The following is a 15211-nucleotide window of genomic DNA, read 5'->3' as shown; positions in this document are numbered from 1 at the left end:
CACTCCAGAGCATGCCCATTGATTGGCTCATTTTTGCTGGGGTTTACATATTGTGACGGCAGTGAAAGTGATATCGACAGAAATGTCATATTTAGATGCTCGTTCATTGGTTCATTTTTGCCGGGGTTTCATATTGTGACAACAGGGAACGTGTTTTTATGTTTGACTATGATACAAAAGAGAAAGAACACCAACACACTCGGTAATCTGATTAATACTCGGGGGGCTACGCCCCCTCGGTACAAAATCAGATAACCTCCCGTGTTTTCGGTGGCTCTTTTCTTTTTACTTATTTGTCTGAACTTCTCAACGGATGATTTGCTTTGCTTTGTTTGAAATAGTTTAAATTCCCAAAATCCCAAAAACAAAAATTTATGCGTGGGCTGATTTATGCAATGGTCGTATATTTGCTAACCTCTGGACCCGCCAGTTAAAACACCGAAATAAGACAAAGTTTTTCAACTTTATCGTTACGTTTCGCTCATTTACGAAAAATACAACACCAATACCAATTTTTGTTGTTAAAATTTTTGTGTTTTTCGCCTTTTCGCGTTTTCCGCAGGGCAGGCTATGTGGAAATCAAAGAGAATTTACGAACAAAGTTTTGATTACTTTGTTGTATTTTTAGTGTACTTTCGTTTGCGGGGGACCCGCGGAAAAGCGGAATTTACATACATATGCCACAAAAATCACCCAAACCATCCCAAAACAAACCCGATCAAAAAACTACATGTTTTTGCGAAATTTTTTGACGATGTTAACTAAGGTATTACGTTTTCAAATTTTTTTTAAATTTATATTGAAAAAAATATATAAAAATCTAATTTTAAACCCCAAAATTTTAAAGCATACATTCTATTCGGCCCTTGGGGAAATCCCTTTTTTTAATAGGGGTTGTTAATTTTTTTCTTTTTTCGGGTCGGGTTAAGCCCTTTGACGTTCCCAAGAAACCTGGGGAAACAAAAGTAATGGGCTAAGAAAAACAATTTTAAAAGTCGAGTGGAAGCGGGGAAAATATCCTGAAAAAAGGAAAAGGCCATAGTAAAGAAAATTTTTTTTTGGAATTTTTTTGACGAAATAAAGTTTTTTGTTTTAGCCCGGGGAAAGGAAAAAACCAAAATGAGATAATTATTTTTTAAACCCAAAAACGATGAAAACAGATAAATTTTAATCTTTCTAAAAAAACCAAAAAACCGGGTTTGTTTGTAAAAAATGTGTAGGGGATGTCCCGTGTGGAAAGGGGGTAAACCAAATTGGGAAGGGGGCCCAATCATAAAAAACTATCCCCTGGAAAAAAGCTTTTTGGAAAAAACCCAAATTTTAATGACCCAAAAAAAGGGGCCAAAAAGCAAAAAATTTGGAAATTTTACATGAAACCAGGGCCAAATTGTAAAAAAATCATAGCAAAAGGAAAGGGACCAAAAGGGTTCAATTGTGGGCTGGAAATTTAACCCAAACATGGGGGAAAAACGAACAGGGTTTGGGGGTTTTGGGCTTTGTGAGTCAACAGGGAAAATTTCCTTTCCTTGAAAAATACGATTTTTGTACATAGTAGAATTTTAAACACCGAGATTTAGGGCCGCGATCAGGGGGAAAGAAAAGGCGGGGGAAAGGGCACTAAATGCCCGGGAAAATGCTCGTAGGAAACGAAAAATTGAAAAGGGTTTCAAAAGGTTCCCCAATGGGGGGGTAAAAAAAAAAACTGTGAACTTTTTTTGGCACTTGGTGTGTGGTAGGATTAAAAAAAGGCCAAAAGAGATTTGTATTTCGGGCAACAGAAAAGGTAAAAAGGTTTGGGAAAGGAATAGGGGGAGAGTGCACAAAAAAAATGGAAAGGGAAAGGCGCGTCTTTTTTTAAAAATTTTTGGAAAAATCCCAAGAAAGGAAATAGAAAAATTTCCCTAAAAAATTTCTTTTCGAGTTTTCTAAATAAAATTAAAAGGGGAAAAATTTAGTGAGTAAAAATTTTTCCCCGGATTTGCAAAAAAAATATTGAGCGTCATTTGCCGCTATTTTATGTATTTTATTTTATTATAATGACTTTATATTTTAATTATAAGAAACCTAGGAGTAAAAAATTTTTGGGGCCTTTTGTTTTTTCAAAAACAGTGTAATGGATTTTTTGGGGCTAGGTTTTCTGTGTTTGGCACGTTTTTCTTTTAACGGGATGGCACGTATAAAATTTATCTACTGGGGGTAGGCTTTTCGCGTTGTTTAGTTTTGTCGGTGGCGGGCCCAACATTAAAACCCCAAATATAAAAAAAAAGGGCTTTTGAGGGGCCCCTAGGGGGTGCAGCAAAAACGGCAATATTTTGGGGCTTGTTTGACTAAAAAAATCGGAAATATTTTTTCCTATCCCAAAAATTGGGGGTCTACCCCTGAGGGTCATTTGGACAGAATTCACACGAAAATAGTGATAAAAAAAGGGCAAAAATTCAAAGTTATCACTTATGGCTTTAGGACACAAAGCTGTTTTTACCACCAGAAAGTTTAAGGAGGAATACTTTACATTTTAAAGTTCGGTTTCAAAAAAAAACATGTTCCTATAATTGCCCGGGTTCATGAACTGTCGAATCATTTGAATTTTTGTTCTTCTCCCTTGACCATTGCTGTCCTAAAGGGCTAAGCAGAGAATAGGTTTGGAAACGGAAATGGGCACTGGGGACTAAAAAAAACCCGTTTCCGATCCACGGTTTGCTACTGGGCGAAAGTAAACCCAAATTCCTTTTTACTAACAGATGAACGCAAACGACACGTCACATTTGGGTGTTCTTCTTCTCTTAGAGGGTCGAAGGTCAATTTCGAAAACTTTCCGAGTAACCTTGTTTAGGGAAAGAGATGGAGGACAAATTTCAGTAGAGACCATAGAAGTAACGAGACGCTGTAAGGGTTAAAGATGTTGAGGGAATACTTGTATACAAAAATTGTGGAGAAAGGAAAATGAAATTGGAGATTATCACTGTTAAAGATTCCGTGACAAAACTGAAGCAGTTTGTAAATCTCAATACTGACAATGTTACAGTTTTGAGATACCATCCAGTACATTGTCATCCGAAACCAGTACGTGCTGATCGTGCCAAATTGGTAATGGGCGAGAAAAGTCCGTTGAAAACTTTTATGGATTTTTGTTTGTTGCCGAACAGTTAACTTTAAGTGACTTTTTATACAGATTCTGTTTTCAGCAGAATTAAAAAAACTACTGTTTAGCCGACCATGCGTATGTAACTACCCACCAAGCATTGCGTTTGCGCTTATCTAGCGGAAGTGTAAATTGTGACTGTCAAGCACAGAAAATTTTAAAGCTTCCAAAAACAAATCCCAAAAAGGGCCTTTCCCCGGCTAATTTTAAAACAAAAAGTTCTATAAATATGGTTTTTTGCATTTTTTTCCATTAGTTTCATTTAAAATTTATTTATTCTTTCAAAAAATTATCAATGTTTTTTTGGAAAAAGGGTGATAGGGATAGATCTAAAAAATTATAGTTATTGCTTTTCCTATCCATTAGAATTTCATTTTTAAAAAAATTTAAATTCGCCCTTTTATTTATGACTATAATCCTGTCCCACGATTTTTTCAAAATTTTATTGTCAATACAAAAAACACTTTTTTTTTTTCTTCCAAATGCGGCTGGGCAAACATCCCGGGGGCCTTAACGTAAAACTTTTTACCGTTTTGTCGCCCCTTTTTAATGTTATTCGTTTAATCAATTCTAAGTTTCAAATGCTGATTTTTTTATTTAGAGTTTATTTGTCCGGTAATTCAACGTTTTAACTGCAGATAAAGAGACTTGTTTTTCTGTTCAAGGGGAAACATGAGTCTATTGTAAACTTTATCTTTATTGGCTTGGCAAAACAACCTGTGTTGGCTAGAAGCTAGGGGAAACCCCGCCTGTATACGGCTTTAAAGTACTCGAAAATCAATCACTGGACTTAAATAAAGTAGAAATAAGAGTACTCGAAAATGAATCACTGGACTTAAATAAAGTAGAAATAAGATCAACAATACTAAGAACAGAAATAAACTAAAACAAAAAATTAAAAATACATTCCTCAGTTACGGCACTCATCTTGTTTTTCAGTTTTAAATATCCATACCACAAAAGTACTAATTTTTCAAAGCACCATTAGTGAATTAAAATTCTACGAAACAAACCTCTGCAGACCAACCAACCGTTCTTTAGGGGGACAAAGGTTTTGGTTGTTACCGTGAGGTGTTTGCTCTTGTATATTTTGAAGTCCTAATTTTGGAAGAAAAAGAAAATCTTATTATAAAACGGTTATTGCTTTGGCAGGATGCAGTAATACAAAGTAACACTGTATTTTTTTGTGCCGCGTCAATAATGGGGCCTAAGACTTGACATTTTATATTTGTAATGTGTTTTCTACTATATAGAATGCTAAGATCAGCTTCATCTTTCAGTATGTCCATGAATTGATATATTCAATAAATGAAATTATAAATACAAAGGAAAGAAATCAAATATTGAAATTACTTATGTTCTCATAATTTCTAATTAAAAGCAGAATCTTTATCGCTTTGAATGCATAAAATGTATATATATCATCATTGCGGGTTTAGTTGATGTCATTTTAGCTCGTTTTATTTTCGCAGGAAATGCCGATCTTTCATGATCCATGTGCCATAGTTATCGTCGTCCTCGTGTAACCACTTTATTGGGACGACCATTTTTCAAAAACTTTTTCAAAAAAAGGTATCAACACGGGAATTATTTAATATACTTGCCGATGAATGACACGATTCAAATTGTTTTCACAAGGGGGCATAATTTTTGAAAGTTGTGCCCAATTTTTTGCTATGAAATCTTTGTAGAAACTGGCCTATAAAGAAGAATTTGATTTTGAACTATGAAAACGTGAACATAAAACTGAAAGAATACTTGATTATCATTTGACAAGGCAAATTTTTGTAAGACAAAGGGGGCAAAAACAATACAAATGTATCTGAAAGCTATGTTTCCGAAGTTCCCCCCTTTAATATAAGAAATTTTGTCAAATAAGTTGATTCAGTAGAATGGTTTCGAAACTATGAAAGATATCAACATGAAACTTGGAATACTTGATTATCACGACAATGAAAGTTATTTTCAGATAAGGGCATTATCCTATTAACAAATATTTTGGGAGTTATGTTCCTTTTTTACTAAGAATATTTATAGTAAAAAAAAATGTTATTGAAAGATGTTGTCCTAAGAGCGATAAAAATACGCATGCGGTGCTCTTGTTTCGTTTTAATATGAGAAAAAGTATTTGTTTCAATTGGAAGTAAATAGAATGATTAATAAAATGGATGTCATTGTACCTTGGAGTCTTGTTATGAATTTTGAAAAAAGATCATTTTCATGTAAGTTACATTATGCCTATCTAAGAGTATATTGTGCGTGAACAGATAAAAGTCAAAATATGTTTTACGTCTGGCCATAAACTCCTTTTTAATTTAAACAATTTAGTTCGCAAAAAACGATAAATTACTCATGAAGGCCAAATGCAATTTATGTAAATACCAATCGGACTTTACAAGTAACGTCCCATTTATGAAAAATAGTCAGACACTATTTTCATTTTTCTGGCAAATTTATCCTAAAACATTTTCCAGTATCATCTGTTGGTCAATTACTATTATTACAGTCTATATTTCGAAATATATAGTTTTAGAGAAACAGAACATTTATTTTTTTTTTTAAACGTGTCTTGATAAAGAAAGCACTTGTATTTGAATCGAGTAGTTTTTGTTACCAGGTTAGGATGTCACAAGCCAGGTAACGCCGAGTTTAAAAAAAAAATCCATAAGAGGCAAAAATAAGATAAGTAATAGATCAAAGACCCTTTTTATTATAAACCTTTTTCAAATGTAAACTATGTTTTTCAAATCATAATATAAAATGTATCTGGAAAATAGCCATAAACGTCATTCCGCCATTCAGGTTTTATATTCTATTGCATGCATGTGATACATAGAAAACATGTTAATGTTTATCATTTAGTAATTCGGATTTTGACAGAAATCTATGAAAGCTTCTAAATTCCCTTTTTGCTATACTTGGTTAATATAACTTATCAGTAACCCAACCCTCTGTGTATATATATACAATGAGCTTTTATAATTTATGGTAATATGTTTATAAAAGTTTATATCAATATGACAAATCATTTTATAGATTTACAGATCGGAAATGGAAATGATATTGAAACAAGTCATTGATTATTACAATCGGAACATCTCGGATATTTCTTTATTGAATATTTGGAACGTCTTTGGACTTTATGTTGATTGTTTTTATTACCTCTTCTACTTATCTTAGTTCTTAATGCTTTACCAAGTCAGGCATGTGAGTTTTATCCTGTGAAAAAACCCTCAAAACCCCGGAAAGCCTGAAAGAAGTGTAGGACAGTAAATGATTATCTAGATTAAAAAAAACATATCAGGGTTTTACCATTTGAATAATACAAAATATAATGTGCGTATTTCCTTAACAACTATCTAGTGCTAACTTTATTTGTCATCCAATGAAAATGCTGTATTTATTAACAAATTATGTACGTTTATTTTTTTCATAGAAGAACAAAAGTCATTTCTTTTAAACGTAAACGAATTTTCCCTTTCCCTAGTTTGACTTTTATTTTTCCAGAGTAAATTCATAAAAACCCTTTTATAAAGGGCCTTAATAAAAGGTGATAAGAAAGGGCCAAAAAAAAAAGCTTGACACTAAAAATTTTTTAGTATTCAAACCGAAAACTTTTTTCTACAGAAAATTAAAAAAAAAAATTTTCCCCGTCGCTATCCCCCTTCCCGTTTGAAATTTTTAAATTTTTGAACACCCCGGGTGAAAAACTAACCCATTAACCTAGTGTTCATCCCAAAAAGAGAATTGGATTTTTAACGGGTTTTGGTTTAAACCAGAAAATTTTTTTTTGTTTTTGATTGTGTAAAGGAAAGGGGGCTTAAAATTCTTATAAAAACCCCAAATTTTCGAACCAAAAAAGAACTGAGTTTTAAAGGGTGTAGTTTCTGTTAAAGAAAAAACAACGGCTCGCCCCCTGATGAGGTTTTACCCCACGCGAGCAGCGATCCTTTGGGTTACTATCCAACTCGGGGCCATGGGCAGGGGTTTATAAAAAACAGAGAAATTATAAAAGAATAGTTGGAAAAACAGGAACCATCTCTTAAATGTTCTGTTAAAAAATGGAGAAAATTAAAAATTAAAGGGAAAATATGGTTTAGGTAGAAACAGATTTTTTTTCCAAAAAAAATCCTTTAAATGAAAATTCAAATGAAAATCTGTTTGCCCTCTTTCCCACTAACAATACACACAAAAAGGGGACACTATGGAAACAAAATAACATTTGAAAAGACGCCACAAATTTATCTTAGATCAGTTATATTTTTTTTAAACGAAAAGATTATTGGAAACATAAAATAAGTTAAAATATGAGTCAAAAAAATTTTCGCAAAACAGGGGAAGTAAAAAGAGTATGTCTCAACTCACACGATGCTGATTTACTGCAGCATGTACAGTATAAGACTTAAAAATTTAGATCTCCGTTTATATTGTTGGTTATAAAGATTTTTGAGAGGTCATATGACCCTATATAAACGATTGTTTGGAAATATATAACCCGCAAAAAAGTTATATTTTCAAATAACCATTTATACTCGGCCATATGACCTGTCAGAAATATTTATAACGAATTTATAATGTGCAAGCATCCTTTTTAAGCGAACATGTGTGATTTCTGCACCAGTGTATATAAAAAACTATATAAAAGTCACGAACTAAGAACGATTATAGCGCATTGAAAAACTTTACTATCTAATTGTTTGTGTTATAAGATATATGCATACTACGCACTTATAATAATATTTGAGTATAGTACAGTGAATATTGACGGTTTTTTCGCGCGGGGAATTCCCTCTATTTTTTTCTCTCTTTAGTAGGCCATGTTGTATATAATTGAAATTATATTTGCCCATATGAATATCTTTCCATGCATTTAATTCAAATATATTCTTAAAACGTTATATAAAAAATCTATTATTTAGCTAAATTAAAATAATAATTATTTATGTCAATGTTAACAGTTATAAACAAATCTCAAATGTTGTTAAATAAAGTTACTTTCACTTTCTATTCCGTCTTAGTTACAATGTAATTAAGCGATCTGCGTCATCCATTCCAATCTACATTCTTTAATCACGGTGCGTAATCGTTTTCGGGCTGATTTGGAATATTTTATGGGTTGATTAAGATAAAAATGGACTTTTAGCTTGACACGAGGTAAGAAAACACATTTACATCTCTGTTAGTCTTTGAGTATTCTACTTGCACGGAACATTGCAATGTTTAAGGAATTCATATACAAACTTTATAAGGTTTGTTAACGGTCTTTTTATCAAATTGAAATCGAAAAACAATTTCCCACATGTCAGTGAAGTAGTAGTAAACACTAACATAAAATTGCCAAAAAAAGTCATTATTGTTTTTGATTTTTCAGGTATTTCATTGACGATTTTATAAAAATATAATTATCTATTAATTCTATATCTATGTCATGTTAAACAGTTAACAAAAATCTCAAAGGTTGTTAAATTAAAAATTCCGCCTTTAAGTTACTTTCAACTTTCTGGTCCGTCTTAAAGTTTACAACAATAACATCGAAAATGTAAAACAATTTGCGTCATACTAAAAAATAATACATTCAAACATATAGTGGGTAACAGGAAAGGAAACTGCAGAGTGAATATAATTAGACATAAAATTATTAAAACAGTTACTTTTATTTATTGCAAAGATTACTTTTCAAACGATTAGTAAAGTTAACTTTACAAAATTCGCTAGTCAACCTATGCATGAAGATTATATTTGTTTAAATTTTTTCGTCGTGTCGAAAATATTTTATCTCTCTTACCCCAATCTTATTGTACAGTTTTCATGTTTATCTCTATACCGCTTTTCATGTATCGGTAAAAATGAGTAGCGGAGTCCCTGTTTAATCAGCAAAAAAATTTTTTCGCGATGACAAAAAAAATCGCCAATAAATTACGCCAGCTTTACGCTGCTTTACGTAAAATTATAATGCAAACTCCTTACTTTGAATTAATGGGCTGTTTGAAAGACCTGTTGCAGAAAAGTGTAGTCTAGATCTATATTTGGATTTCAGATTCGTCTATTGTACGGCCATTGACATAATCATGAAGGTTATTATAAAGCATTTGTCAATAAGCAGTATCTAAAACCTGCATAACTTTATATCCATATCACTGTTAAAAGAAAAGAATAGATTTCTATATATAATGTACTTTTTTGAGCGGGAAAGATATAATTGTCATGACGTTATTTTTGATTGACGTCACATCTGGCGTCATATTGGTGTGAAATACATTCCTTTTTTTTTATTCAGCCTACAGTTAATTTAAATGCTGGCCTCTAAGTTAACATACAATGTTAAGATTAATGGGCGGAAGCATTTCCTCTTACTATATAAATATAAAAAAGAAAATGTGCAGATTTTACCATGCTTATCCAAAACATAGTTAGATAAAGCTTCTGTTATCTATAAATGTGTTTAGCTGCTAGACGATGCAGGCACGACGCCAAAATTCTGGCATCATATATTTATTGTGCAAGCGAAATAGGTAGTAAGGTATTATGAACATCATTTATTTGCTTGCCACATTTAGATCTATTTGTTTGCATGTTTCATTGTTGTTGTTGTTTTCTATGGGTTTTTTTTTGTTTGTTTGTTTTTGTTGTTGGTTTGTTTGTTTGTTGTTTTTGTGTTTTTGTGTTTTTTGTGTTTTGTGTTTTTGTTTTATTGTGTTTTTTTTAATTATTATTATTATTATTATTATTATTATTATTATTATTATTTATTTATTTATTTATTTATTTATTTATTTATTTATTGTTTCAGCTATACTGATTAAGAAAGGCCTTGTAACCCTCCGAGCACGAGAACCACATACTGTACAAAGTAAGGCGCTTTTATCTGTAAAAGTTTATTATAAAAATTTTGTTGTACTCAAAAAAGAGGGTACCAATATGTAAATATAAATACAATATTTTAAGGTTTAAAATACGAGGCTATGCAAATTATCGATAAAAAGCGTTCTGTAGCGTACCTTAGTTTTGATGAATCATTAAAATTTAAAAATAGAATACAAAAACAAATGTAAACGCGTAAACGTGAAATACTTAGGATTTTCCATATTCCCAATTTTTTTCCTAAATAAAATTTCTTTAAGTTTACCCGGGGGCGATCACCCCGCGGGAAAAATCTGGTTCACGAAGGGAAATTTTATTATTTTTATGTTTAAAAAATAAGGCTGTTTTCCCAATTTAAAGAATTTAAATGTGACGTTTTAAAAAAGAGTGCAAATTTGATTTTAATTTAAATTTTAAATATCAAAAAATTATTTAAATGCCCGGTTTTTTCCCTACCAATTTAAAAAATATTACATTTTTGGGCAAAATTTTTAAAATTTTCCGTAATGATCCAAAAATGTCGCCAAAAAAACCTTTGGTTTTAAATTTTTCAACCTTTTCAAGGAAAAATAATCATCGGGGGGGGAAATTTTTTAAAACGAGAGGGTGGGTTCTTATGTTGACTTGTAGGAGTTTTTTGTTTTATAAACTGTCACGGAGTTTTGCGGGAAAAAAAAATTTTTTATAACTTTCAAAAATACTCCTCAAAAATTGTAATTTTCATCTTTAAAAGGTGAGTTTTGGGTGCTGAATTAAACACAAAATACAAGATGTTATCAAAGTATCATAAGAACGAACTCCATCCTTCGTGTAACAGTTCCTTCCCCGTGATCATAAGCTATTCATAAACCTCGACTTGCTCGCCTGTTTTAGTTAGGTAAGGCATATAATATTCGTGGGTCAATATGGAATGCAATAATAAGTCTTCGCTCAACCTTTTTAAAGCCCTTAATAAATATTAATTCTTATAAACGAAATATTATTTCGTAACTACGAAATAATAATTCGTAAATACGAAATAATATTTCGTAAAAACGAATTAAAATTTTTATAGGGTTTCAAAGAGTTTGGTGATATTTTTAAAGAAAGGCCTTGAAACTAAGTTCCGGACTAAATATAAGGCATGTTAATGCAATATAAATAGTGATTTTTTTCTTTCCAAGTTTTATATATATAAATTAAAATAATCGCCTGTCAATAGCGTTGCAGCCACAGCCGTGATAGTACACGCGCTAGGAAAATGGGATCCTGTGTTTCAAATTCCAACACGGATAAAAAAAATTTCTGTTTTGTTTTGTCGATAGTATTGAGTTTTGAAATAAAATTTTGTTTTTATGATCGCATGGTACCCATACATAAATTGTAAGGAAATATACTTTTTTATGTGAAAATCTGGAGCCCTCGTGTGCACGACTAAGTATCTCGTGTGCATAACATAATAATATCTCGTGCGCACCACTTAAAAATTTCGTGGGCATGATTTATTAACTCGTGACCACGACTTAGTTACTCGTGCACACGACATAGTATATTGTGCGCACCACTTAATTATCTCGTGTGCACGACTTAGTAAGTCGTGCCCGCGATATAGTATCTCGTGCATCACCACTTCATTATCTCGTTTGCACGACTTAGTAACCCGTGGCTACGGCATAGTATATCAAGCTCACGAGTTAAATAAAAACGCACAAATGTCTCCTCTGTGCCACCGTTTAAACTGCTTGAATTATCAATAAACCATCATAAATAATGGTCACATTGGCAATGTGTCATTCCAATAACCCAATCTTGAAAAATCGTATATACGTAATTTTGACGATGTTAAGGTATTCACATCCCTGTAAGGAATTACGGATCGGGACCGTGTTAATTTAGATATCAACGCTTAAATACAAACATGTTAGAATATTGTATTTCATGATATAGTCATGCATAATAAATGTTTAATGTACGTCGTTTGTAAAATGATACTCTGTATTAAACGGATGATTTGCTTGCTTTGTTTGAAATAGCTTTATTGCAAAATCCAAAATAACTATGGTGGCTGTTTAATGCCATGTCATATTTTTGCTTCTCGGGGCGCCAGAGAAAAACACAAAAATACGATAAAGTGTTCACTTTATCGTACATTCGCTCCGCGGGGCACCTGACGAAAACACGAAAACGAAAACATACAACATAGTGACCCATATGTCGTAATTTTGTGTTTTCGCCTTTCGCTCCAAAAGGCACTAGGTGAAATCTCGAAAATACGACAAAGCAACCACTTTGTCGCATTGTTTCCCTGCTTGGCGTTATGTAAATCAAGAAAATACGACATACAGATTACTTTGTCGTATTTTAGTGTATTCGTTTGGCGACCAGCGTGGCGAAAATCAACAATGCACAAATCAGCCACCATACAAAACGAACTATCAGAGTGACATGTAACTTTAGTCAGATTATATTGAACAATAGATCTAAATTTAAGCTTAGTTAAAGCATACATTCTATTCGGTCTTAGAAATGTATTTTTAATGTGTTGTGATTTTTTTTCTATTTTCAGTCGGTGTTTAGACCTTGACGTATCCAGTACCTCGTAACAGAGTAATGGCGCAAAGTAAACAACTCTATAGTCGAGAGGAAGCGTGTAGATATCCTGAACAAGACAGTCAAAGTGCAGATACCTTTTCTGAAGTATTCGACGAAATCAGTTTATGTGTAAGACCGGAAGAAGATCGTGAGATTATTAGTTTTGACCCAAACGATGATACAGATGATTCATCGTCTGCTAAACCAACCGTTAGCTGTGCAAAATGTGTGGAGCATGTACGTGTGGAGGGAGTATCACAAATTCTCAGAGGCAATCATATAATTATGCCTGGTAAAATGGTTGGCAACCAGTATGATCCAGAACGCCGGGAGCAGAAGTGGATATACATGCACCATGCCATTGTAAAAGATATCATAGCTAAGGATGACCAGAAGTCAGTCGTAGAGCTGAAGTTGATCCACATGTGGGAAAACGAACGCGGTGAGCTTGGGCTTTGTGAGTCGAACACGCAATTCGCCCTTGTAAATGACGAGTTGTACATAGTGGAATATAAACATCCAAGATTTACGCGCGATCAGGTGGTAGAAAGAGCGGAGAAAGCACTGAATGACCGGGAAAATGCTCGTAGTGAAACGAGAGTGATACGGTTCAGTTGTTACAATGTGGTCACAACAAACTGTGAACATTTTGCCACTTGGTGCGTGGTAGGATTACAAAAGAGCCATAGAGATTTGTATTTCTGGCAACAGATAGGTCAGAAGGTTGTCGAGATAGGCGAGAGTGCACAAGTCATGGAAATGAAGGCGCGTCTTGTTGAAATATTTGGAAATGCAAGCAGAATAGTAAAAGGCTTCAAAATTCTGTTTGATTCTTCAGATGAAATAACGAAAATAGTCGGAGACAGTATTAGTGCAACAACAGTATTAAGCAGCACTGCCGCCATGTATGTATTATATTGCATTATTATGACTCTATACTTTAAGTATAAGTACACCAGGAGTGAAATATGTGCCTCGTGTTTTCGAAACAGTATAATGGATCTTTGGGCTAGATGTTATGTGTATGGAATCACATCTGTAGCCACGTTTTTCATAATGAATAGCGGCGTATCAATTCCTGCAGTGGTAGGTGCCTTCACGCTGATAGCTTTGTCGGTGGTTGGTCAACATTACATCCCAAATATAAGAAAGGCTCTGATGGCCCCATACGGGTGCACCAAGACCGCAATATATCGGCTTGATGACATAAATATCGGAGATATTGTCACTATACAGTATTGGGGTCTTCCCCATGACGTCATTGTGACGGAAGTTCACACAAATAGCAGTGATGAGAAAGGCAAGATTCGAGTTGTTCATTATGCTTTGGACTCGCTGTTTACGACCAGAGAAGTTAAGGAAGAATACTTTACATTAAGATCGGTTTCAAAACATGTTCCTATCTTGCACCGTCATGACTGTGATCATTTGAATTTGTTCTCTCCTGAAATTGCTGTCCTAAGGGCTAAGCAGAGAATAGGTGAAAGGAAATGGCATGGGACTAAAAACCGTTCCGATCACGTTTGCTACTGGGCGAAAGTCAAGAACTACTTTACTGCAGATGCCGCAGACGACACGTCACATGGATCGTCTGCTTCTCTAGAAGATCAAGGTCAATCGAAACTTCCGAGTACCTTATTTGTGGGCGAGATGGAGGCACATCTCAGTAGCGACATAGAAATTGGAGACGCTGTAAGAGTTAAAGGTGTTGAGGGAATACTTGTATACAAAGATTGTGGAGAACGGAAAATGAAATTGGAGATTATCACTGTTAAAGATTCCGTGAAAAAGCTGAAGCAGTTTGTAAATCTCAATACTGACAATGTTACAGTTTTGAGATACCATCCAGTGCATTGTCATCCGAAACCAGTACGAGCTGATCGGGCCAGATTGGTAATGGGTCAGAAAATTCCGTTGAAAAAATTTATGGATTTTTGTTTGTTGCTTAAAAGTTAACTTTGGGTGATCGATTACTAGAGTTAGTGTGTTCGACATTTATGTAGCGGAAGTTTAAACTGTGACAGTTTTGCGTTGCAATCTTAGTTTCTTAATCGATACGATAAATGCATTTTATTTTATGCAACGGTTGAACTATATGTATATACATAGATAATGTTTATGTATTTACTGTGCACAGTTACTCATAAAAAAATATATATCATTGGTTATATGACTTCATGTACATGGAGTGTGAATGAATAATGCTGGTGTACATGCAATATATCATACAACGTGGCTTGTACATAACTGAAGAGACTTTGAACCATTAGCTCATTGAATCAAGAAGCTTTGAATCTACGCAGGTAGCGATCCTTAGATTACTTATCCGACGAATTAGCCACACCAGTATACAGTGACCCAATGTTCTAAACTTGGCAATTATCACCTCTGGATTTTGATATAGTAAAAACCTAAGGTATCATTTGTCCGGTGAAGGCAATCATTTTGTTTTCAGATTTGAATGCCCATAGTGCAATTTAAAGGGACTCCACTGAGTGTTTTTGACATAATGGGTCTGGATTTTTTTCTGTAATCTTAAAAGTGCATTTTATGTAGGTTTTGGCTAATAACTTGTGATCATTCGCTCATACCGTTTTTCTGAAATAATTATTTTAAATGTTAAAAATGACCCTAAACTGA

General features: G+C 33.4%; 1 protein-coding gene across 1 annotated transcript; it reads left to right on the top strand.

Annotated features, from left to right (window-relative positions):
• The first annotated feature begins 9417 nt into the window (after nucleotides 1–9417).
• LOC132716819 (uncharacterized) lies at nucleotides 9418–14744 on the top strand. The gene is made up of 3 exons (XM_060700155.1): nucleotides 9418–9659; nucleotides 9930–9989; nucleotides 12546–14744. Exon 3 carries the CDS (start codon nucleotides 12590–12592, stop codon nucleotides 14525–14527), a length of 1938 nt encoding a protein of 645 aa, XP_060556138.1. The 5' UTR covers nucleotides 9418–9659; nucleotides 9930–9989; nucleotides 12546–12589; the 3' UTR covers nucleotides 14528–14744.
• Nucleotides 14745–15211: the final 467 nt, after the last annotated feature.

This window comes from Ruditapes philippinarum, unplaced genomic scaffold (genome assembly GCF_026571515.1).
Source record: "Ruditapes philippinarum isolate M1 unplaced genomic scaffold, ASM2657151v2 ctg638_1_1_1_1, whole genome shotgun sequence".
Taxonomy (NCBI): domain Eukaryota; kingdom Metazoa; phylum Mollusca; class Bivalvia; order Venerida; family Veneridae; genus Ruditapes; species Ruditapes philippinarum.
This window is presented reverse-complemented; position numbering and strand designations above follow the sequence as displayed.